The 25,371-nt window shown below is 40.0% G+C and overlaps 1 protein-coding gene across 7 annotated transcripts in view; it reads left to right on the forward strand.

Annotated features, from left to right (window-relative positions):
- Positions 1 to 24,731, forward strand: part of PGM2 (phosphoglucomutase 2) — a 43,511-nt gene extending 18,780 nt beyond the window's left edge. For all 7 annotated transcript variants that reach the window (XM_067735702.1, XM_067735701.1, XM_067735705.1 and 4 more), the window contains 7 exons: positions 273 to 370; positions 1,827 to 2,007; positions 2,098 to 2,191; positions 3,665 to 3,794; positions 4,755 to 4,944; positions 8,334 to 8,467; positions 13,961 to 24,731. In XM_067735702.1, coding sequence (XP_067591803.1) covers positions 273 to 370; positions 1,827 to 2,007; positions 2,098 to 2,191; positions 3,665 to 3,794; positions 4,755 to 4,944; positions 8,334 to 8,467; positions 13,961 to 14,063 — 930 coding nt within the window. In that variant the 3' untranslated portion in view covers positions 14,064 to 24,731. The remainder of the gene's footprint in view (positions 1 to 272; positions 371 to 1,826; positions 2,008 to 2,097; positions 2,192 to 3,664; positions 3,795 to 4,754; positions 4,945 to 8,333; positions 8,468 to 13,960) is intronic.
- Positions 24,732 to 25,371: the final 640 nt, after the last annotated feature.

Raw genomic sequence — 25,371 nt, forward strand, 5'->3', positions numbered from 1 at the left:
TTCTCATTGCGGTGGCTTCTCTTGTTGCAGAGCACAGGCTCTAGGCACGCGGGCTTCAGTAGTTGTCGCACAAGGGCTCAGTAGTTGTGGCACGCAGGCTCAGTAGTTGTGGCACACAGGCTTAGTTGCTCTGCGGCATATGGGATCTTCCCGGACCAGGGCTTGAACCCGTGTCCCCTGCATTGGCAGGAGGATTCTTAACCACTGCACCACCAGAGAAGCCCTGTGCTCAATTTTTGATTGTAATGATCTTTTCTCTTATTCTTTTTCAGACTTTGTCTTTTGCTTTGGCTGACAAAACCACGGCCAAAATTGTTTTAGCAAACGACCCAGATGCTGACAGACTTGCTGTGGCAGAAAAGCAAGACAGGTACAATTAATTGTGATTACCTACATAATGGAAAATATAAAAGGTGACATCTTTGGCAGTAAAATGTTTCTGGAGAGACCAGACCTATTTGGAAATATTTCCCATTTATTTTGCAAACGATCATCTCACTTAACCTCAGTCAGATCCTTTAACATGGAGCAAGTACTGATTCGGGGGCCACACGATCAGCAAGCACATTGCAGAGTAAACCAGCCCAGTATGTATTTGGAATTGAAATTACTATTTGTTATCGTCCCCCATTTTATCATTGCTTTTATTATAATTAATGACTCAGTGCCTAATGAGGGCATAGTACTTGATCTCTGGCTTTACAGTTCAGCGTTTGGTAAAAGGTTTGATGAGGAGTTGGACCTTCAAAGCAATGTTGAATTCAGGTTGAACAGACCAGGAAAGATGCCTGTGGGGCGCTGACAATGCTTAAGACAAGTGCGACTGTAGCGTTTGTATAGAGCAGTGGTAGATAAGGGGGGGGGGGAGTGAAAGCAGTTTTGGGTGTCAGACAGCCTATGTGATGTTTGGGAGACGGTGGGGTGCTGTCAAAGGGTTAGGATTTTCGATTATAACAAAACAGATTCAATTCTATATCAGGTTTTAGAAATTTAAGCTAAGGTGCTACATGCTGAAATGTGAGGTGTACTTGTAGCCACCTGCAGACAGGGATGTAAGCTGCAAGCCTGTTCTCTGGTGTCCTGACTGTGTGAATACTGCGCCGGATCTTAAGGAATGCTAAGCAGTCTCTCTCTCTCAGAATCAGCAAAGCTGAGCGGAAAATTGAGATATGCAAACTATTATACTTGGGGGGGCATCTTTTTTTAAAAATATATATTTATTTATTTATTTTTGGCTGCATTGGGTCTTCGTTGCTGCTCACGGGCCTTTCTCTAGTTGCTGAGAGCGGGGGCTACTCTTTGTTGCAGTGCGTGGTCTTCTCATTGCAGTGGCTTCTCTTGTTGTGGAGCACAGGCTCAGTAGTTGTGGTGCACAGGCTTAGTTGCTCCGCGGCATGTGGTATCTTCCCAGACCAGGGCTCAAACCTATGTCCCCTGCATTGGCAGGTGGATTCTTAACCACTGCAACACCAGGGAAGTCCTTAGGGGGCATCTTGCTAGCATGTTTCTGTTACGTTTAAAACCAAAGCGTTTGCCAAAGACTGAGATAAAAGCATTTGTGTGTCATCGCTGATGTACTTATTTTGTACGCTCTTCAAAGACAGGATGTTTGTCTAGGCGAACAGGCTGAGACACGGTAGCTGCTCGTATGTTTGTGGAGTGGCAGTCACGCTTCTGGCCTATTATTTAAACAAGAATAATAAGAACAGTCCTGCAGAGGCTACTTTGAACCTTGTTTGGCTTAATTGTTCTGTCCTTAATTGTTACTCACAATTAAGTGATCTCTCTTGAGATCACTGCTGTACATAGGTTGTTTTTTCTTACAGTGGTGAATGGAAAGTGTTTTCAGGCAATGAGTTGGGGGCCCTCTTGGGCTGGTGGCTCTTTACTTCTTGGAAAGAAAAGAACCAAGATCACAGCGCCCTCAAAGACACATATATGTTGTCCAGCACCGTCTCCTCCAAAATCCTGCAGGCCATTGCCTTAAAGGAGGGCTTTCACTTCGAGGTAAGGTGTTTGTGAGAGTTGCTCTTTTCCCTTTCTTTTGCTCTGTAGAAGGTCTAAGGCATTTCTTTCTCTCTTGGATTATCCTTTTAGGAAACATTAACTGGCTTTAAGTGGATGGGAAACCGAGCCAAACAGCTAATAGACCAGGGGAAAAATGTCTTATTTGCTTTTGAAGAAGCTATTGGTAAGAGTTGATCATGATGATCCTGGGATCAGTTAATTTATAGAATGCAAATAAATGGGCAAAGATGTGGATTTGGATTTGGGTTCAAAAGATTAACTGTGAAACAGGAACACACAGTTTGTTTTTCTTCTGTGATGCTCGGCAAATGCTGAACTGTCCTACCCCAAAGTTGGCATCACAGATTTTTTTAGCTGAAAAGAATATCTCACAAATAACCAAGCCATTCATGTCAGGAAGTGAATCCTTTGCCCAGATAATTGTGAGCAGTGATGTTCTGTACACGGCTGTAGTAGCTTCAGAATCCTCCTATCTGGGGAGTTACGATATTTCCTCCCTATGGTATTGATATACAGGCCAAATATAGTTCACTCCCCCTCATAGAGTGCTCTGCAGAGATCTGTCCAGAAGAAAGGAGAAGGCATGGTTGTGGGACTTTCATCAGAGTGACTGTCACCTGAAAGAACCAGCCAGGCTGATGGAAAAACACTTGTCTTAAATGATCACTATCAATGAGCAAAAGAGGAGAGCTAGCAATAGAAATGTGAAATGCAGATGTTTGGGCTGGGGATGTTTTAGCTCTTTGTTTAATAAAAGTTGTTGTACATCATGCTTATTATATAATACATACTCTTCTAGTTCATACATTCCCTGCAACATAGACACAGGCTCATCATTGAACTAATTCATTGAATGAAGTGTAAGAGCTCAACTTTTGCTCTTATGCTCTCAGAACTGCAATCCTGGCCTGACTATAGCTTTTTATTAAAAAAAAAAAAAAGATTTTCTTATATTTGTTTATCAAATATTTATTGCATATCACTTGCACACTGACTCTGAAAGAAATGGATGACACTGACCTTAGCCTACAGCAGTTTATATAGATCTAGTTAGAAACCACACAAAAGAGTATAGGCTAGGTGTCAAGATGAATCATATAACTGGGGATTCAGAGAAGACAGAATAAGCATTGACTAGAACAATTGGAAGCAGTTTTGTGTTTCAGCCAGAGGGATTTGGTCTACACCTGGAAAATGAGTATAGTTTGTCTAGGAGGGAGACTCTCCTTACAGGTTATTCAACAAATACTTTTTCTTTTCTTTTTTGAAATTAAAGCATAGTTGAATTACAATATTATATTAATTTCATGTGTACAACATAGTGATTCAATGTTTCTATAGATTATACTCCAGTTATAGTTATTATAAAGTATCGGCTACACTCCCTGCGTTGTCCAATACATCCTTGTATCTTAGCTATTTTATATATAGTAGTTTGTATCTCAGCAAATACTTCTTGAAGGCCTGCTATGTGCTAGGCGCTGGCCTAGATTCTTAAATGTAATGGTGATGAACGAGAAGCATTTACATACTGACAACCTCTTATGCAGTAGACCGGGAGCATATAGATGTGTGCACTCACAGTGTGTAAAGGGACCTACTCCTCAGGGTGTGTGTATGACACGTGTTTCTGCAGGATATATGTGCTGCCCTTTCGTTCTGGACAAAGATGGAGTCAGTGCCGCCGTCATAAGTGCAGAGTTGGCCAGCTTTCTAGCAACCAAGAATTTGTCTTTGTCTCAGCAGCTAAAGGCCATCTATGTTGAGTAAGTTTCTATTGACTGTTAAATTGAAGTAATGTTTTTTTCATTTCAGTTGTGCAACACAGTGATTCAATGTATATCTATATTGTGAAATGATCGCAACAAATACAGTTTACATGTTATCCCCACATGTAGTAATATTTTTTAATGTTTTACTCCGTTCTTATGCATGAGATACTAATATTCTTTCTGATGTCCTTACTTTGGCTATGAATTCTATTGCCTATAAAAACTAAATAAGGGATCACCTTTTCCTTTTGATATTTAACTACTTAATAGTAGTTACCCTTCATGATGACATTGATTCTTAACAAATGAGAACATTAGTTGCAGAAATGGCTAAGGGAAGAATGTGATTTTTAAGTGTCCAATGTCAAAAAAGACACATGTGTTCACAAAACATGTTTAGTCTTTAAAGCAATTATTCACCAGTGTCTTTGTAGTGCAAAAGCAGCCAGACACAATACATAAGGTAATGGGCATGGCATGGCTACGTTCCAATAGAGAAACTTTTACTTAGAAATACAGGCTGAGGGCCACAGAGCAGTTCAGCGATCCCTGGGGTAGATTGTTGGACCTCTTTTATAAAATTGGACCTCTTTTTTTTTTTTTTTTTTTTTTGGCGGGGGGTACGTGGACCTCTCACTGTTGTGGCCTCTCCCGTTGCAGAGCACAGGCTCCAGACGCGCAGGCTCAGTGGCCATGGCTCACGGGCCCAGCCGCTCCGCGGCACGTGGGATCTTCCCAGACCGGGGCACGAACCCGTGTCCCCTGCGTCGGCAGGCGGACTCTCAACCACTGCGCCACCAGGGAAGCCCTGAACCTCTTTTTTAATGCTGAATTATTCCTTTGAAATTAGTCGCGGTTATTTGTTTTAGAATATACTGGTTGATACATGTTCAGTGTACACTGTGCAGAATTATTTGTTCCTCATTTTGCATGTAATTGTGTTTGTATTGATAGGTATGGCTACCATATCACCAAAGCTTCGTATTTTATCTGCCACGATCAAGGCACTATTAAAAAATTATTTGAAAACCTTAGAAACTACGATGGGAAGAATAATTATCCAAAAACTTGTGGCAAATTTGAAATTTCCGGTATTAGGGACCTTACAACTGGCTATGATGACAGCCAACCTGATAAAAAAGCTGTAAGTAATGTCTTTTATCAATTAAACTCGTCTCTATTTACTTTTTGACTATACTTTGAATAGCTCAACTTAATCATATAATTAATTGAAGCTGATTTTAGGCATTATTATAAATAAGCTATCAAAATATACAGATAGTTAAAAATCATGAGCTGAAACTGAAGGGGTTCTCGCTAGTCATCTAAGCCAATGCTGTCATTTAATACAGCAGGAAATCGATACAGTCGTCCCTCATCATCTGAGGGTTTCACATCCGCGGATACCGAGGGTCGATTGTACTACACTGTTTAATGGACTTGAGTATCCGTGAATTTTGGTATCTGTGGGGGGCTCATGGAACCAAACCTCCACGGGTACCGAGGGACGACTGTACTCAGAAGTGTAAGACCTGCCTGTGGTCACACAGCTAATTGGTGATGCTAGGGATAGAATCTGGGTCTTCTGATTCCAAACGCAGCTTTTCCTCTCTTTCAGCAGTTGAACTTGAAAAAGCATCAGAATCACCTGGTGGCCAGGTTAAAACACTGAGTCCTGCAGCCCACCCCTTATTTGCCTTTCTAATAAGTTCCCTGCTGATGCTAATGCTACTGGTCCAACTTTGAGAACCACTGCTTGCTTCCTCCTTAGTTTTACCCTGTTCTCTGAATATATAGGAGTTGTTCGCTGTAAAGCATGAGTTTGCATTCTTCCTACCATGTAGATTCCCCCACTGGAGTCAAAAGAAGGCTCAAATATGGCAGAAGAGTATTGCTAACTATGGCAGGGGGGTAGAGGAAGGACAGTAAGAATATCCTTATGAGATATTGGACATTTGCCTTTTTTTTTTAATTTTTGAATTTTATTTATTTTTTTATACAGCAGGTTCTTATTAGTTATAACTTTTATACATATTAGTGTATATATTTCAATCCCAGTCTCCCATTTGCTTTGATATTCACCTTGTTATATTTTTTAATTTACATCTGCACACAATATGTTTTTAAAGGCAAATATTATTAAAAGGGTTATGATTAAACATGGCAGTTCCAACTCCTGCCATCTCATTTCCATGTGCCAAGACAACCACCTTCTCTCTTAGTTCTTTCTCCTGGTATTTACCACCAGATTTCTAAACAGTGTGCTCATGTGGTAATACTATGACTTATCAGTGTTAGACTTTATTAATTTTCTATTATGGAGATAGGGATTTAGTTCTTACACTTCCAGCATTCACGACTCTTCTCCCCTGTCCTTACAGTACATTTATACCACAACTCTTGGTGACATCAGATTCCATGCTTGTATTATTATGACTGGTAACTATGGTTTTTTGCTTAGTTAAGTAGTATACTATGATTAGGTTCCCCTTAATTTGTATAAAGAATTACTTTTCCTTTAATTGATAGCTGCTTTGTTCTTTCATTTGCATGGATTTCTATGTAGCCCTCACCAGTTCTTCCCACATCCTTCAAATACGGCTCAGTAGGGTTTTTGACCTGGACTGTTGGTTCCATCTTGTTTCCAATGGCCTCCCTCCTGGTCCCTTCCTCTGTGGAGAGCCTTCTGCTCTCTGGGTTGAACGCCCAGCTGTCATCCTGGGAATGCCCTTTCACCACTCTCTGGGGGTGGGTCCCTTGCTCCTGGACCCCATGATTTCCTCTTTTTATATTTATCTTCCTAAATCACATCCTCTAGTAGCTTCCTAAGAAGAAATGAATGACAGGTAAATCTTTGGAGGTGTTTAGGTCTGAAAATGTCTTACTCTACCCTCATGCTTTATTGACTCACAGTTTGGAAAGCATTGCTCTGTATTTGTAAAGCTGTTGAGCATCCATCATTCATTCACTCAGGAAATAGTTGGGACCTGCTGTGTGCTGCATTCAGGGATGAGAACACCATACTCATTCAGTCCTTTCCGTGCCATTTGTTTTTTTCTCCATGGGAAGACGTTAGGAACTTTCCGCTAAACTTGGGGTTCTAAAATTTCAGTGATATGCTTTTAGTATGGGTCTCTTTTCATTCATTTTTCTGGATACTTGGTTGGTCTTTGTTGATCTACGGAGTCATTTCTTTCAGTTCTGAGAAATTCTCTTGATTTTTGTCAAAGAAGGACGCTGGATGGTTGTTTTTCAAGTAACCTCTTCCCTTGCATTTTCTGTTCTCACCTTCTTGACAAGTCCTTCTTGACAGGTTCTTAGATGCTGACTCTCCTGGAGTGATGTTCTACTTTCCGTGTTTCTTTTTTCCCACTGTCCATCTATATCCTTCTTTCCTACTTTTGGGGAGATTACCTCAACATTAACTTTCAATGCTTCTTTGAACATTTCAGCTCTTTTTCTCTAATTTATTGAAAGTAACATCTTATTCTTGTTTCATGTGTATTATATCTTACCTCTCTTAAGGATATTAATTATAGCTTTTTTAAAATGTAGATCTTGTTTCTTCTGTATTGTCTTTATTTCCCTCAAGGTCTCCTGGGGACGCCTCACTCTCACCCTAATCTCCTGCCTGAGGGTAATAAACTGGGATGCTGAGGCCCCAGAAGTGGTGGAAAGGTGCTGCGGACCTGGGAGGAGGGGTTTGAGCATTCAGTGTGCAGACTCTGACTTACTCTAAGTTTTCTCCATTCCCTGCCCTCCATGGTGCCCAGCGTCCCCAGCTTCTGAGCCCTTCTGGTTCAGTTACACCAGAGATTTAATCCGTCTCCTGATGAGGTGGTTGGTTGGCCACGTGGGCAGAAGGTGGGGATTTGGGAGGATCTAATAGCTTCTTTGTCTCACGCCTGCCCTTTGCTGTACCAGGTGCGCTAGGTAGTGAGCTTTACTAGGGCCCTGCAGAACATGCCGACTCGGTTCTTATCTGCCTGCTACAGGGGCTCCGGGGACATTCTTCTGTGTTCCATCAGGTCACCTCTGCCCTCCACCTGGTTTCTGACTGCCACGATTAGTTGGCAACCCCCTCAACTGCTGCTGCCTCTTTGCCCTTGTGTGGTTTTTGATTTTAATGCTTCAGTCATTTTAGTGGCGTTTGGAGAGCAATCAGCTAAGAATACATCTATCAGAAGCCCTTGAAAGTGAAATAAGCCTAGTGTTTTGTGGGGTTTTGGTAATGCATTATTAATCGGTTTAAAGCAATTTCTTGTGAAAGTGATGTGTTTCAATTTTAGTAAAACTTTAGTAGCTTTAATAGAACCATGGAGGTAAAAAGTAATATACAAAGTTAATTTTCACAAATTGCCTTATTATTATTATTTGTTTCATTTATACAGAGTACATTTTCTGATTTCCTCAAAAATGTTCTTTTCTTCTTTGTTTTGCATTTACTCTCTTGCTTATTCAGGGGAAAGTGTTAGTTAGGTAAGAACAGCTGATGTTACTACTTAAATTTATAACGTGTAAATTAATTCCTAGGTTCTCCCTACTAGTAAAAGCAGTCAAATGATCACCTTTACCTTTGCTAATGGAGGTGTGGCCACCATTCGGACCAGTGGGACAGAGCCCAAAATCAAGTACTATTCGGAACTGTGCGCCCCCCCTGGAAATAGGTATGCTATGGATGGCACCTGCTGTGATTTTTATTCCCTAAACTTCCTAAATTCTATTCAGATGCTAAGTAAAATATTTTATCTTTCCAATATGTAGTTTAATTAGGAATGTTGTTTCAGAACCTGCAGCACTATTGTGACATTAACAGCCCCTTGAAGCGTCTAGGGACAAGAATGCTTACTTCCTACTTGGTTATTTCCTTCTACCCCAAATTTCCCTGTATGGGAAAATTTCATTCCTAATTTCAGTAATAATAATTAAATTTCCTTTTTTTAGTACTTTATATTTGAGGCTGACACCGATGACTTTTTCTTTTTCTCCATGTCTCTGATACAGTAAATTAAAATGCATTACACGTCCATTCAACAAATATCTTTGAGCACCTATTGTGTGTAAGTCACGCTGGGCCTTGGGGCAGATGAAGAGCCACACAGAGAGTCCACCAAAGAGCTGATGGTCTGGTAGCTTCAGGGTCGTGCTTTGTGACCTTGGTAAAGGGTTTGAGTTGGTCACTTTCCAACACCTGTAACATTTTGAACTTTATCAGCCGTGGTACATGTAGCTAGTATGTGTAAATGTCATATTACACACCTATTTAACAGTCACTTAGCTATCATTTCTCTATTCAGAGTACAGTTCAAAATCAGGAAATTTGGGACTTCCCTGGTGGCACAGTGGTTAAGAATCCTCCTGCCAATGCAGGGGACAGGAGTTCGAGCCCTGGTCAGGGAGGATCCCACATGCTGCAGAGCAACTAAGCCCGTGCGCCACAACTACTGAGCCTGCGCTCTAGAGCCCGCAAGCCACAACTACTAGCCCACATGCCACAACTACTGAAGCCCGCGTGCCTAGAGCCCATGCTCCACAACAAGAGAAGCCACCTCAATGAGAATCCCGCGCACGCAACAAAGAGTAGCCCCCGCTCACCACAACTAGAGAAAGCCCGTGTGCAGCAACAAAGACCCAGCGCAGCCAAAAAATAAAAATAATTTTTTAAATATCAGGAATTTTTTTTTTAAGTGAATTAAGTCAGTGCTGTCCAACAGGAATAAAATGTGAGCCACATATGCAACTTGAAATTTTCTCCTAGACACAATTTTAAATAGTGAAAAGAAACATAATATATTTATTTAACTAAGTATTTTAAGTATTAACGTTGCAACATGTAATCACTATAAAAATTATTAATGAGGTATTTAAAAAAATTTTTTTCACACTAAGTCTTCAAAATCCATACAATATTTTACACTTACCACACGTCTCAAATTCGAATGCTATATTTTTCTGGAAATACTTAAAATGTTTTGGGTAATATTTATTTATTTGGCTGTGCTGAGTCTTAGTTGCGGCTTGCGAGATCTTCATTGCGGCATGCAGGATCTTTTGTTGCGGCATGTGGGTTCTAGTTCCCCGACCAGGGATCAAACCCAGGCCCCTTGCATTGGGAGCGCGGAGTCTTAGCCACTGGACCACCAGGGAGGTCCTCTTAATCTGTATTTAGAGTTCCTAAAATTTACAGTTGAAAAAGTAGATTTTGACACCCAAGTTGTTGGAAACATACTTAAGTTTTCCAATAACTGAATCAAGTGCTAGTTTTCAAATTTGAATTTCAATTAATTAACTTAAATGAAATGAAAAATTCAGTTCCTCTGTTGAACTAACCGCATCTCAATTGCACCGTAGCCACGTGTGGCTAGTGGCTACTGTAGTAGACGGCACAGGCCTAGGTAGTAATGGCACATACACTCCAAAGTTTGTCCATAGCGTTTTTCTGGCTTGTGGACCAAATTTACATTATGTGGAAATAAGAGCAGAGGAAATTTTCTGAGCATCTTAAATCAGTGAGCTAATAGCAGATTAAATGTAGCAGATCAGAGGGGCAGGGAAGATTTGTTACAGTTGGACTTTCCTTAGGCATGAAGAAGTGAGGGCTGATAGCAACGCAAGAAATATTAAAACAAAACAAAACTATAAAACATGGATACAAGAACTCAGAATAGTCACCTGTTGGGGACTTTATCATAAAGGAAATAGCAAGCCACACCCAAATCAGCCCTGAATCTTCTTCTGAATAATTCTCATTCTCACTTAGTGCTTTCATATTTCTGTATCTCATTCTTTTGAAAACAAATGGACATAAGTCCAATTTAAAGATCTATTTTCTCTATATATTTCTTTCCTTTTCATTGTCCTGTGAAAATATGTGTAATATTTTAGAAAACTTTCCTTTATAATAACAATACAACTTACTGTTTAAGGATCTGTGGTATTTACATTTTTCACATGGCTTATTGAGTGGACTTAAATTCAAATATTAGTTTCTAAATTGCTGAAAATACTTTGAAAATTTGTCCTTTTATTATAGTCATTGAAATGTTACTCCCATTTATTAAATGAAACATTAGGCACTAGGTCAGCCCATAGATATGCTGTCAAGGCTCAAGCAAGGCATGAGCATAACTAACACACAACAGCAATAAAGCCATGGCTAAGGTTTCCTTACTTTCTGTTAACATTAAATATTATTAATATATTTTATATCATGAATTTCATTCATTCATGGAATTCCGTAACCCACTAACCCTTTTTTTTTTTGCGGTACGCGGGCCTCTCACTGCTGTGGCCTCTCCCGTTGCGGAGCACAGACTCCGGACACGCAGGCTGAGCGGCCATGGCTCACGGGCCCAGCTGCTCCACGGCATGTGGGATCTTCCCGGACCGGGGCACGAACCCATGTCCCCTGCATCAGCAGGCGGAGCTCTCAACCACTGCACCACCAGGGAAGCCCCCACTAACCCTTTTGAATAGAAAATCTTTTTCAAATATAAGTCCTGCTTTTAAAAACTATTTTTGTTGGGGTTGATGTCTTTAGTTGTTGTTTTTTGTTTGTTTTTTGTTTTGGGGTTTTCTTTTTGGCTGTGTCGCACAGCTTGTGGGATCTTAGTTCCCCAACCAGGGATCAAACCTGCGCCCTCGGCAGTGAAAGCACAGAGTCCTAACCACTGGACTGCCAGGGAACTCCTTTGATGTCTTTAGTTTTGTTCAACTTTTTATTGTGAAAATTTTCAAACCTATAGAAATGTAGAAATAATGTAGTGAATACCCACAAACTCCTCACATAGACTAGGGGTTGACAAACTTTTTCTGTAAAGAGCCAAACAGTAACTATTTTAGGGATTACAGACCATATAGCCCTTGTTATAACCACTCAGCTCTGCTGTTGTAGCCGGAAAGCTGCCACAGACATAAAAGAATAGGTGTGGCTGTGTTCCAATGAAACTTTATTTACACAAACAGGCTGCAAGCCATAGTTTGCCTACCCTAACCTAGTTTCAGCAGTTGCTAACATTTTGCAATATTTGCTCTCACTCACCATACATATCAATATTATATATTTGGGTTGGTTTATTTGTTTTCTCAGCCATTTGAAAATAAGTTGCAGACTTCAATACTCAACTCCTAAGAACGAGGACACTCTCTTACTATCTCAAGATTTAGCTAATAGTCTCAAGCAAGGTTCTAACGGAGAAACAAAACCAGCAGGGGATATATAGTAAATTCATTGATGAGTTTTGTTTTATATATATTGTTTTAAGAAAACCAATAAGGGCTTCCCTGGTGGCGTAGTGGTTAAGAATCCGCCTGCCAATGCAGGGACATGGGTTCGAGCCCTGGTCCGGGAAGATCCCACATGCTGCAGAGCAACTAAGCCCATGTGCCACAACTACTGAGCCTGCGCTCTAGAGCCCACGAGCCACAACTACTGAAGCCCGCACGCCTAGAGCCCGTGCTCCGCAACAAGAGAAGCCACCGCAATGAAAGGCCCGCGCGCCACAATGAAGAGTAGCCCCCTCTCGCCACAACTAGAGAAAGCCCGCGTGCAGCAACAAAGACCCAACTCAGCCAAAAATAAAGAAAGGAAGAAAGAAATTTATATTAAAAAAACCCCCAGTAATTATTAGTCAGTGTGCCTTCCTGAGAACTCTTATTTTCTTCAAAGCACATTTATGGAGAAGGAAAAGAAAAGACTTGTGTAATTCATATATATTTATGAAGCATAATTACGAAATATGTTACCAATGGGGGGGTAAAAGTAATTATAATGACAGCTACATCTATTGAGGTTTTTGGGCCAGGTTCTGTGCTAATTGCTTTCTATAATTTATCTCAATCTATATGACAACTCTCTTGAGAAAATAGTCTTTATCTCAGTTTTACAGATGAGGAATCTGGGCCTTTGAAAGGTTGACTCACTTGCCCAAGGGCACACAGCTAGTAAGTAGTACAGCCAGAATTAATGTCGGTAATAAAATGGATTGTTTTAGTTGTACTGGTTAACTGTTACAATGCAAAAATGATATTAACTAATTACAAAGATTGCCCTTTCCGTTAAAGTTAAGTTTGCATATATTAAAGGTGGTCAAGTATGAAGTATTAAAAGTTTGAATTGAAGGATTTTTGTTTTTCTATTGAGCTTTTTGGTTTTAAGTACTTATAGTAACTCACCTCATGCTAGTAACCTGATATGTAAGGCTGCCACATAAATTAGACACCTGTCTAATTACAAGTCTGTTTTATCTGTTACCAACCTTCCAATTGTTTGCACATAAATGAGTGTTTTCCACATGCTTGAAAACTTGGTTTCCTTAAAGGGATCTAGTTCCCAGGATTTTTGTTTATACTTTAGTTGTGACCCTTTTGTTCCCAAAGTAGAATAAAAAGCAGCCACGTAGCACAGGGAGATCAGCTCGGTGCTTTGTGTCCACCTAGAGGGGTGGGGTAGGGAGGGTGGGAGGGAGACGGCAGAGGGAGGAGATATGGGGATATATGTATGTGTATAGCTGATTCACTTTGTTATACAGCAGAAACTAATACACCATTGTAAAGCAATTATACTCCAATAAAGATGTTAAAAAAATAATAATAAACAGGAGGTCTCAGGGTCTGAGTTCCGGGTGAGTGACCAGCAGGCCCACTAGGAGGCTCCCCATCTCTTCCATCCTGGGAAGGCCTGACACAGGAGGCTGTAGCCGAGCTCCCAATAGTTTGAAGACAAACAGGATCAAGAACATTCATATCCTGGGTGACCAAAGACTTGCCAGCCATGTCATTTGTAAAAGTTCAGCAGGATTTAATGACAGCTGAAGTCATGAAAGTTTTCTCTGCACTGTTAGGTACAGACAGAACTTTTAGGGATGCTAGGCTACAAATTGTGTTTCTTAAAAATTCTTATGAGAAGTGCAAAGGGGTGCTTTTGTTTATAGTAGAGACCTCAGGAAGGCCTTTGCGGAAAATATGAATATTGTCACATGAGTTTTTTGTCTACATCACAGATGTGTTCCCATGCTTAAGTAACTGGAGTTCTGTTTTGTCTGATTTAGCCCTCCGCTTAAGGGTAAATATCAATGTTAACTGATCTATGTGAGGAATCTTTAAAATATGCTTTGGAATAATCCACTGACCTGGAATTTTTTTTCCCCTTTATTTTGCAGTGATCCCGACCAGCTGAAGAAAGAACTAAATGAACTAGTCAGTGCTATTGAAGAACATTTTTTCCAGCCACAAAAGTATAACCTGCAGCCAAAAGGAGAGTAAACTATCCCAGCCTTGGGCCTAATTACATTTCCCTACAATTAAGCTGAACTTGATTTCTTAAGCAATGTTTTTGTGGGCTAAATAATTTAAACTATTGCTACAAGTATTCATATTTTTTTAATAGACATACATTCCTCCTTGTTTTATGTTTGAACTTTAAGGGTAATAAAGAAAGATGGTCAAATCTAACAAACCACCATTCCTGTTAAAAGGTTGAGCATCATCCGAACTTAAAAAATGAAGATTTTGGGGCTTCCCTGGTGGCGCAGTGGTTGAGAGTCCGCCTGCCAATGCAGGGGACATGGGTTCATGCCCCGGTCCGGGAGGATCCCACATGCCACGGAGCGGCTGGGCCCGTGAGCCATGGCCGCTGAGCCTGCGCGTCTGGAGCCTGTGCTCCGCAACGGGAGAGGCCGCAACGGCGAGAGGCCCGCGTACCGCAAAAAAAATAAAATCATAAAAAATGAAGATTTTAAAAATAACCTTCAAAAATATATTGTAATTGATATGCTTTCATTAGAATAAATACCAAATATGTTTCTTCTCTAAAATTCATTTTATGTGTAAGTAAAACAGCCAGAAAGCCTATACGTATTACTAAATTCTGGGCTGTCCTATGTAAAAGATAGCCACTTCTACATATATGTATATTTACATTTCTGTCAATTGCTTATAAAGTAAAATAGATGAACAGATCAAATGTTGTGTTTAGGGAAAATACAATTCACAGGAACCTATAAAGTAGAGCAAAAGATACTTTAAAAAGATAGTTTTTTGATCTAAAACTTTAATTCTAATAATGCACCATTATACATTGTGTATGTGCTAGGAAAAAAGAGCTTAACCATCTTTGTTCACTGTGTTAACATTCACTTTATCTCTTTAAATCTTGAATGAAATAATTGGTTATTTGAAACTTGCAAAGTAGATTATTGTAGTTTTTTGCTTTAACACAATTCAATGTAGTTTTGGTCCTAAAGCAGCAAGGACTCTAAAACAGTGACTGCCTGGCCTTGATTTTTTTTGCCTTGTTCTTAATGTGATCACAATCTAAAACTAGGCTTCTCCAGGTTCATTATTTAATCTGCGCCTTCTCATAACTGATGGCCTTAAAACCTTCCAAAATGACTCCCATTGAGAACCCATGACTGAGGACCAAACTGTTCTTTATATACTTTATATATCTTGTGTGATTTTTTATTTTTAAAGCAAATGATTGCCTATACTCTTACTAACTTAAATGTTATTAACAGTTTCAGAACAATGAAAAATGACAGTACCATTGACAATCATGTTTCTAATGTAAAGGAAAGAATATTTGTATATCCGAGTGATACATAGTTTGTCCCCTACCAGATCTCCTAAATGTACAATATTCAATATATTCTATCAGCTGCTTCATTGTAAAAGCTGTATTTATTTTTGTTTTCTAGCCTTAAAGTGTACTCTGGGAAAGAGAAACTTTAGATGTGTGTCCTCTCTACATTTTTGTGAGCACATAAATTGTACCCCATCACAGAGTTTGTTTCTGGAAATGCGAATGTAATTAAGATCCAGTCCTGCTTGATGGAGCTCAGGGTCTAATTGGAGGGCTGATAAGTAACTACAGTACTTAACACGTTCTATAATTGAGTTATCTGCAAAGTACTCAGAGTTGAGGATTATGAGAGAGGGATTCATTCTGCCCAGAGGAAGCTTCACCTTCAGGGGCAAGTAGCAGCTGGAGACGGAGGAGGAAGTCTTCCAGGCACAGAGCACAGCATTAGCAAAAGCCTGGAGGCACTGGGGTGTGTGTGTGCAGTCCTGGACGGAGGTGGGGAGATGGTGAAAACAGAACCCAGATGTAAACTTCAGGACCTGCCCCACTTCCCTCATGTGAGTGGGTGATTCAGTTGGACCTAGAGGAGATCCTCCAGTAAGTATTTCTTGACTTTTTCTTGTTATTGCGGGATGCAGGGGAGCAACGTGTGGTGCATAAAGCTTGCACCATGAGGACCCTGCATTCTAGTCTTGGTCCACGGGGAGCCAGCTCTGTGACCTTAGTCAGGTCACTTAGCCTGTCAAAGTCTCCATTTTGTTATTTTTTAAGACTTTGGGTTTTTTTAGGGCAGTGCTAGGTTCACAGCAAAATTGAAGGAAGGTACAAAGATATCCCGTACCCACCCTGCCCCCACCCCATGCACAGCCTCCCCATTATCGACACCCCACCAGAGTGGTGCATTTGTTACTATTGATGGACCTATAGTTAACACATCATTATCATCCGAACTGTGGAAACAAGAAAAAGGTCAATGAATTGCCAGGGGTCAAGGGGGAAGGAGACATGAATAGGCAGAGCACAGAGGATTTTTATGGCAGTAAAAAAAATTTTCTGCGTGATACTGTAATAGTGAATACATGTCATTATACATTTGTCCTAATCCATAGAATATACAACACCAAGAATGAATACTAATGTAAACTGTGGACTTTGGGTGATAATTTTGTCATTTTTAAAATAGACTTTACTAAATGGTCTCTGAGGTCATATCATGCTGCAGGTCTTTAAATTATATAAAAATCCATTAAGGGCACCATCAGCAATCATAAATCATTGGCAGTTCTCTTTGGCAGAATGCTTAACTAGCCCTCTTACAAGACCTAACATCTGAGATGGGGGAAAAACGCTTTTTACCGAAGATGTGTTCCTATCCTGCCTTACCTTGCAGCCTGAAGGGAGGGGTGCTGAAATTGGGGATGAGGAAGACAGAACCACGTGACATGCAGACGCCAGGAAATGTTCTGCAGGGGAGGAAGGCAGTGGTGGGGACGGAGCGCCGTGTAGCAGGCCCCTCTGCCTTCTCATATCTAAACTGCTTGGGGAAGACTGTCCAGTTTGAGTGTAGAGGTGGCAGCCCATTTTCTCTTGGTGCCTAGAAAGAATAAATTCCAAATTAAGTCTGAGAGACTGACTTGCAGGAGGAAATGCAAGCCAACTGTTTTATTTATTTTTCCTCACGGTGTCTCTATGAAATAAACACCTTTATTCTTTCCTCTAAGCAACATTGGCAGTAGCTGTCATTAGCTCATCGGTTTAACTCAATCATCATGCTATTAAGGGACGGTATTGTTATTTCTTGACATTAGAAACATGGTTTTAAATTTTTTTAATTAATTTGTTTATTTTTGGCCGCCTTGGGTCTTCATTGCTGCATGCGGGCTTTCTCTTAGTTGTGGCGAGCGGGGGCTACTCTTCGTTGCGGGCTTCTCATTGCGGTGGCTTCTCTTATGGAGTATGGGCTCTAGGCACGCGGACTTCAGTAGTTGTGGCACGTGGGCTCAGTAGTTGTGGCTTGCGGGCTCTAGAGCGCCGGCTCAGTAGTTGTGGCATACGGGCGCATTTGCTCCTTGGCATGTGGGATCTTCTCGGACCAGGGATCAAACCCATGTCCCCTGCATTGGCAGGCGGATTCTTAACCACTGCACCACCAGGGAAGTCCCTGGAAACATGGTTTTAAAAATAAATGCTTTAAGTGACGGAAAACGTGAATATGCCCTCCTTTTAAGGGATTTTGAAAGAATGGCATCTAAATCATATTTATAATTTCTGCTTCCTAAAAGACTACATCCTGAGACTTATTTGTGCATTCGTTCATATGTCCACTGACTGAGTCATGCTTGAATTTTGCTATGAGTCAGGCACTTTTCTGGATACGGATAATAAACAGGATTTGTGACCTCAAACTTCGCCTAGCAGAGGAAATCACATGTACACATCAGATTGCTGCATTGCAATAGTAAAGCATTTGAAATATGGGCAAACCACTCTGTAATGTCCCCTTTTGGACTTGTCTTTTTCAAGAACACCAAGTTCAAACTCCTACCATTTTTGTTCAAAACAGTTTGACTCTGGGAGGCTGTTTGAATGCCATTTTCCTGCATCATCCCTCTGTCCTGTTCTTGCCACCAACATACTTTGTGTAGAGTAACCCAACTATTGAAAGCAAGATGTCACACTCTTGGGCAGACGGGAAGCAAAGTTTAAAATAACGCCACTTTGATAGACTTCTCCATGTAAGCACAGTGCGGTAACTTCGACTCACTGGAGGAGAAAGACAGCTGCCTGGAGAGATGAGGTCCTCGGACATAAGCGCAGGGTGAGCAGGGTGGAGAGCACTGTTGGGGAATCTGGTTTCTGTTGCCTTGGCTTCCTTGTGTAGGTCCCTGAATTTAAAATTTTCGGAACAGCTAGTGGCCACTTCCCGTTCGCGCCCAGTGAAAGCCACTTTGGTGTTTGGTGCAAACCTAGTCCAGAATGGAGCTGGGCACACAGACCAAAGAGCCAGCTCCAGGTCAAATAAGCATTTGAAACCATTTCAAAATAGCATTGTGCAACTTCCAAAGGGAAGTTAGGGTTGCAGTTTACAGAGATGATGAGGCCTAACTGTGTTCTTAAAATACATTGTTCTGAACTATTTCACCTTAACTATTTTTTTTTACAAATCTCTAGGTGGCAACAGTGAAATGTAGCTCCATATCTGATAAAGGTTCCTAAATCAAAAGTAAATGTTATGCCCATCATCGGATGAATGGATAAAGATGTGGCACATTTATACAATGGAATATTACTCAGCCATAAAAAGAAACTAAACTGAGCTATTTGTAATGAGGTCGATAGACCTAGAGTCTGTCATACAGAGTGAAGTAAGTCAGAAAGAAAAAGACAAATACCATATGCTAACACATATATATGGAATCTAAGAAAAAAAAATGTCATGAAGAACCTAGGGGTAAGACAGGAATAAAGACACAGACCTACTAGAGAATGGACTTGAGGATATGGGGAGGGGGAAGGGCGAGCTGTGACAAAGCGAGAGAGTGGCATGGACATATACACACTACCAAACGTAAGGTAGATAGCTAGTGGGAAGCAGCCGCATGGCACAGGGATATCGGCTTGGTGCTTTGTGACCGCCTGGAGGGGTGGGATAGGGAGGGTGGGAGGGAGGGAGACGCAAGAGGGAAGAGATATGGGAACATATGTATATGTATAACTGATTCACTTTGTTATAAAGCAGAAACTAACACCATTGTAAAGCAATTATACCCCAATAAAGATGTTAAAAAAAAAAAAGTAAATTTTAGGTGGAGGCTTGAGCTAATTATCTCCTTTGCTGGTTCAGCAGGCTTCCTTATATTTTCCTTCTGAACGCTAAGTCGTTTCATTCCCCGAGGTGGAATCATCGATTCTCTACCCTCTGAAAGTGTCTTTATGCTCAAGGCTGTAATTGTCCTACGTGTAGGATCACAGACTTCTCTCCCAAGTTCCGACCCTATGTTACCACCTGACTCCTTGGACTTTCCTACTCAGATGTCCTCAAATTGCGTTCAGCGTAACCCAGCCCCAAATCAGTTTTTTTATTCAGTTAGTTCCCCAGCTGCCCTTTCTCCAATTTATTCTACACCACCGCTTAAAAACACCTGCTCAGAACCTTAGGTGATTTCGATATTTGACTTGCACCTTTTCCTTTTTAAACTTGCGGAAAATTTCAAACTTATACAAAGAATTGTACAATGGGCCTCGAAGTTCCCATCACCCAGCTATAGCAAATCCCCCATTCATGTCCAATCCCGTTACATCGAAATCTTCCACAATCCCCATCCTTCTACAGGACAATTCTGAAGCAAATCCCAGACCTGTCATTGTATCTGTAAATATTTCAGTATGTATCTGTAAAAGATAAGGACATATTCTGTCTCTCTCTCTCTCACATACACACACACACAACCACACTACTGTCACACATTTTTAAATGTTTACCATTCCTTAACATCATCAATTATCTAGTCAGTGTGCAAATCTCCCCATTTGTCTCCTACATGTTGTTTACTCTTTGCTTGAATCAGGATTCAAATAGTATCCACTTACTGCATTTGGTTGATAGGTCTCTTAAAATCTCTTTTAATCTATAAAGTCTTCATCTCTTTTCTTTTCTTCTTCCTTTTTTAATTTATTCCAAACGACCAAATCATTTGCCCTGTAGCGTTTCCCACATTTTGAATCTTGTTGATTGCCTCCTCATGATGTATTTAACATGTTTTTCTGTGCCTTACGTTTCCTGTAAAGTGACATGGAAGATGGAGAAGCATGATCTCATTCGGGTTTGATTTTTTGGCGATACTTGATAGGAGTGGGGGAGGGGCGGCACTCCCAGAGCGTCTAGTTGTTTTCCAAGTGCCATGTGCTGGTTATCACCAGTCAGTTTGCCCACTCCTGCTTTGCCCTGTACAATAAAAGGGGAATCAGGTAAAGGCAATGGGGTTCCATTAAAAAGAGACATGAATGGATGTATCCATTGTTGCGCAGGCCTCCCCCAGAAGGGAGGCAAGAGGACCTGATGAGCTGTTTCAGACAGAACGCATAGCTCATGTGTCAGCCTTGATGAAAGCGTACTTCTTGCTCTCAGAGAGCGCTCTTGGGCTCCAGTAGTTCAAAGAAAGGGATTTGTCACACCTTTAGGTTCTCAGTGATTGCTTTTTTTTTTTTTAATATCTTTATTGGAGTATAATTGCTTTACAGTGTTGTGCTAGTTTCTGCTTTATAACAAAGTGAATCAGCTATACGTATACATATATCCCCATATCCCCTCCCTCTTGCATCTCCCTCCCGCCCTATCCCACCCCTCTAGGTGGTCGCAAAGCACCGAGCTGATCTCCCTGTGCTATGTGGCTGCTTCCCACTTGCTATCTATTTTACATTTGGTAGTGTATATATGTCGAAGGGACAAAGTCAGTGATTCCTTTTAATTATGTGCCTGTTCTGGAACAAAATTGCATTTTTGTGTTTAGTTATGAAGACCAACAAACAAAGGGGGAAATATGAGCAAAGTACAAGAATCCACGGAGAGAGCTGTTGAAGGATTTGCTTGAGTGAACCAGCTGCGTGGTGGATGTAACCACAAGGCAGAGGAAATAAGACCATCTTCCTTTAGAAGGCATGTGCAACCCCAGAATGGGAACCAAGATCTTTGTTTGTTTTGTGTTAAAGAATATAATTATTTTTTAATTTTTTGGGCCATGCCATGTGACTTGTGAGATCTTAGTTCCCCGACCAGGGATCAAACCTGGGGCCTCGGCAGGAAAGTGCAGAGTCCTAACCTCTGGACCGCCAGGGAATTCCCCCACCAAGATCTTTGCTGATAAGATCTCAAGAGATTTAAATAAGGTTGAGTTTGTGCTGCTGCTTGAGAAAGATGGGCTCATTTGAGATCTACATCCTCTGTTTGTTCAGAGAGTATCCATTTGGCTGGACAAGAAACTTAAATTGCGTGATGCCATGACGTTTGCCCTGGAGTATGCATTTCTGTGGCAAGCAACAAAAACCAATTTCACAAAGTGAGACAAAGAAAAAGATTCTGAAAGAAGCCTGGGAAGTCACCCAGAGTTCAGTCAATGTTGTTCTCTGTCATTTATTCTCTGTCATCAGTATCATCTTGATCATCAATAACAAAAAGAAGATTTGAGGGTTCTGCTGCTTTGAGAATCACCGGTTAGCAGCACAAGCCAGAAGCTGGCTGATGAGTGGAAACCTAAACTAATAGAGAACATGTAGTCACAGTTGAATGGACTGACCTTGTGGATGAAACAGACCCCAAGTTTGTGGCCAAGGTATATGTTTTATTTGGGAGAATCTTGACTATCGCAATGATGAAAGAAACATTGAGTAGGCCATTTTCTGAATTTAGAAAACTCAAAACGATGAAGAAGTTGAAATAGTCTATATTTGCTCACAAATGGTTGCACATTATATCCTTGGTTCTGCATCTGTTTTTCATCCCCTAGTTAGAAGGACATTTAAGTCGTTTCCAATTCTTTGCTAATATAACATAGCTATAAACAACACTCTGTGTGTGTGTATATATGTATACATAATTTTCCCTCTCATGCTAGTATAAGATAATATTTTAACAACTAAAATATCTCCTTGTTGAAAGAACGTCATGAGATTATCTAGATGAGAACACTTCATAAATTGTCGTTTGAGTATTACTATCCTTGGACAAATGAACAAATTAGATTTATAAACTATGTTTTCATATCACCCATTCAGTATTTGCAGCTCTGTGTTAGAAAACCAGTATCATTTTGCTGCCTTCATTTCCCACATGGTACCAGTGATTTTAAAAAAGAAAAAAAAAATCTATATCATTTCTAGGTTGTACCCACTACAACCCATTTGGGTTACAGTTATAGGCTCTATAGCCAAGCTATCTGAGTTTCAATTCCAACTTCATTACTTTTTAACTATGTGATGCTGGACAAGTTTCTTAAAATCTCTAAACCTCAATTTCCTTATTTGTAATGTGGTTGAAATCCAATCACTTGTTGCAAAATAATCGCTAACGACATTTCAATTGTCTTAGACCATAGAGGACACTAATCAGTGATTAGAGAGAAATTTAACATCATCAGCAGAAAAGTATTACCTATTGGAGAAAATGCACATGGGGGATTAGGCCCCATGGATGACATGCAGATATACCCATTATTGTTCCCGCCTATAAGGAGATAAAAGTTTGGGGAAATGAGACTCACATAGGACCTATGGGAACTATTGAAGAAAATATAGATTAATTATTTTGTAAACTTGGAATGTAATCTTTCTAACTACGACTCAAGTTACAAAGAAAGGATTGAAACTTTGCCTACATTTAGTAAAATCTTCTGTCACAAACTGGGCAAAAATATTTGCAACTTGTATCACAAAGGGCTTATCTTCCTAATAAAGAGCCCCTAGATATCAATAACAAAAAAAGGTCAACAACACAATAGAAATAGAACAAATGATGTGGAAATATAGTTCACAGAAAAGGAAACACAAATGATTCTTAAGTATGTTTTTTTAAAGTGCTCAAGATAATTTTTTTACCCCTCTTCCTGTGCTATTTTAGTTGTACATTAAATTTCTTTTTTTGTGTGGTTATAATTATAGTAATCTTAGCATGTGTATTTTCTTTTTTCTTTAATTTATTCATTTATTTTTGGCTACATTGGGTCTTTGTTGCTGTGGGTGGGCTTTCTCTAGTTGCGACAAGTGGGGGATACTCTTCGTTGCGGTGCGCGGGCTTCTCATTATTGCAGTGGCTTCTCTTGCTGTGGAACACCAGCTCTAGGTGCACGGGCTTCAGTAGTTGTGGCACGCAGCCTCAGTAGTTGTGGCACACGGGCTTAGTTCCTCTGCAGTATGTGGGATCTTCCCAAACCAGGGATCGAACCCGTGTCTCCTGCATTGGCAGGTGGATTTTCAACCACTGCACCACCAGGGAAGTCCTGCAGGTGTATTTTTTAATCAGGTCTAAAGTTAATATCTCTAGCCTCCACCCAAACAATACAGAAAACTTAATTTTTGCTTAGACAGTACATTCAAATGGTGGAAATTTCAAAATGTACCAAAGGTATATAAAGAGTGAAATGTCTCTAGTCTACCACTATTCACTGCCACTCAGTTCGTATGCATCATCTTTGCCAATTTCAAGTGCATTCTTCCAGAGAACTTGTATATAAAACAATCATGTAGTGGATTCATTTGTTTTGATTTATTTTATCCAAATGGTAGGACACTGCACACACTGTTCTGCACTCTGCTTTTTTCACTTAGCAATTGTGAAAGAGTGTTTTAATGTTTGCAATTATTCACTGTCTTCTTCTCCTTAGATGGAGCGTATGAGAAATTCATGTCCATTGTTATAACCCACTGACGTGTTGTAGTTGTTAATGAAGAGAAATCTGACTCATAGAGAAATACATTTACTCTATATCACACTCAGAAATATAATTCAATGGCTGAATGTACAGTCCAATGTACAGATGTAATGCAATCTATTTAATTAGTTCCCCTATTAATGGATATTGAGGTTGTTTCTAATTAGTACTGTTTCAAACAATGCAGCAGTGAATAACCTTGTCACAGATCATTTCACATGAGCGTGTGTCTGCAAGATAATCCACCTAATTTTTAAAACCCTTCATTCCCTGGGGTCCAGTGGTTAAGACTCCCTGCTTCCACTGCAGGGGGCATGGGTTCAATCCCTGGTCGGGGAACTAAGATCCTGCATGCCACACAGCACAGCCAAAAAATTAAAATAAAACCCTTAAGAATTATTTTAAATAATTTTTCCCATTTTATTGAAATATAATTGACATACAGTACTGTATAGGTTTAAGGTGTACAGCATGGTGGTTTGACTTACATACATCATGAAATGATTACAAGTTTAGTGAACATCCATCATCTCATCAAAATCATTATTTGTGAAAGTTAATGCTTATGTAGATTCACCCAGCGCTTTGCTATTTTGATTCAACCATCCTAACCCTTCTCGCTGAAGCACATATTTTAGAGGTTGTTTTAGTCTTGGCATGAAAATCTCATTAGTCACCCTCATTCATTGGTAATGGTTCTACCAGGTAAAGGGCTCTAATTTGATGTTTATTTCCCCTGGCACTTTGAAGTCACTGTTGAATTATATTCTGGTCTTTTTTTGTTTCTGACCAAAAGTGTGCTATTACTCTAGCTGTCATCCCTTTGTAGATAGTTTTTTTCTTCTTCTTCTTCTTTCTGATTGCTTTTTTAAGTCATGTTTTTATTAAGGTGTAAAATACATAAAATAAAGTGCACAAAATCTTAAATGTACAGCTCAGTGACTTTTTAGATTTTAAATATCCACGAAACCATGCATGTAAAGATAGAAAACATGTCCGTTATCTCAAAGGGTATCAAAGGGTACCCTCATGCCCTTTTCAGTTGGAACCCTTCCCTCAACCTCCAGAGATAACCACTATTTAACAGCTAATACCATGGATTCATTTTTCCCGTTCCTGAGCTTCTCGTAAGTACAGTTGTATCTTTTGCTCAATACTTGAATGCTTTTAAGACTTTTTTTCTTGCTTTTTGATATTTTTCCATTTCATTATCATATTAGGTTACTATATTCATTGTTTTCTACTTCTTTATCTCTGCGTTGCCTTCTCATCTGGAACTGCCTTCCAGTTCACTGATGTCTCATTAGCTTTTCCTAATCTGCTATTCAATCCTTCTTTGGAATTTCAAATCTCAATGTTGTGGCTTTTAAAAAATTTTCTAAAAATTCTATTTGATCCTTTTTCAAATCTTCCTTCTCTTTATTATTAATGTCCCATTCCATCTTCTTGGTTCCTGTTTTTGGTTTTTGTTTATGAATAATTTTTAATATGCTTGCTTTAGTCTCTCTTTCACCTTGCTCTATAAAGTTCTTAAGATGCTATTTCTTCGGTTTGTTGTATGTATTGA

This window comes from Pseudorca crassidens, chromosome 4, assembly GCF_039906515.1.
Source record: "Pseudorca crassidens isolate mPseCra1 chromosome 4, mPseCra1.hap1, whole genome shotgun sequence".
NCBI classification, from domain to species: Eukaryota; Metazoa; Chordata; class Mammalia; order Artiodactyla; family Delphinidae; genus Pseudorca; species Pseudorca crassidens.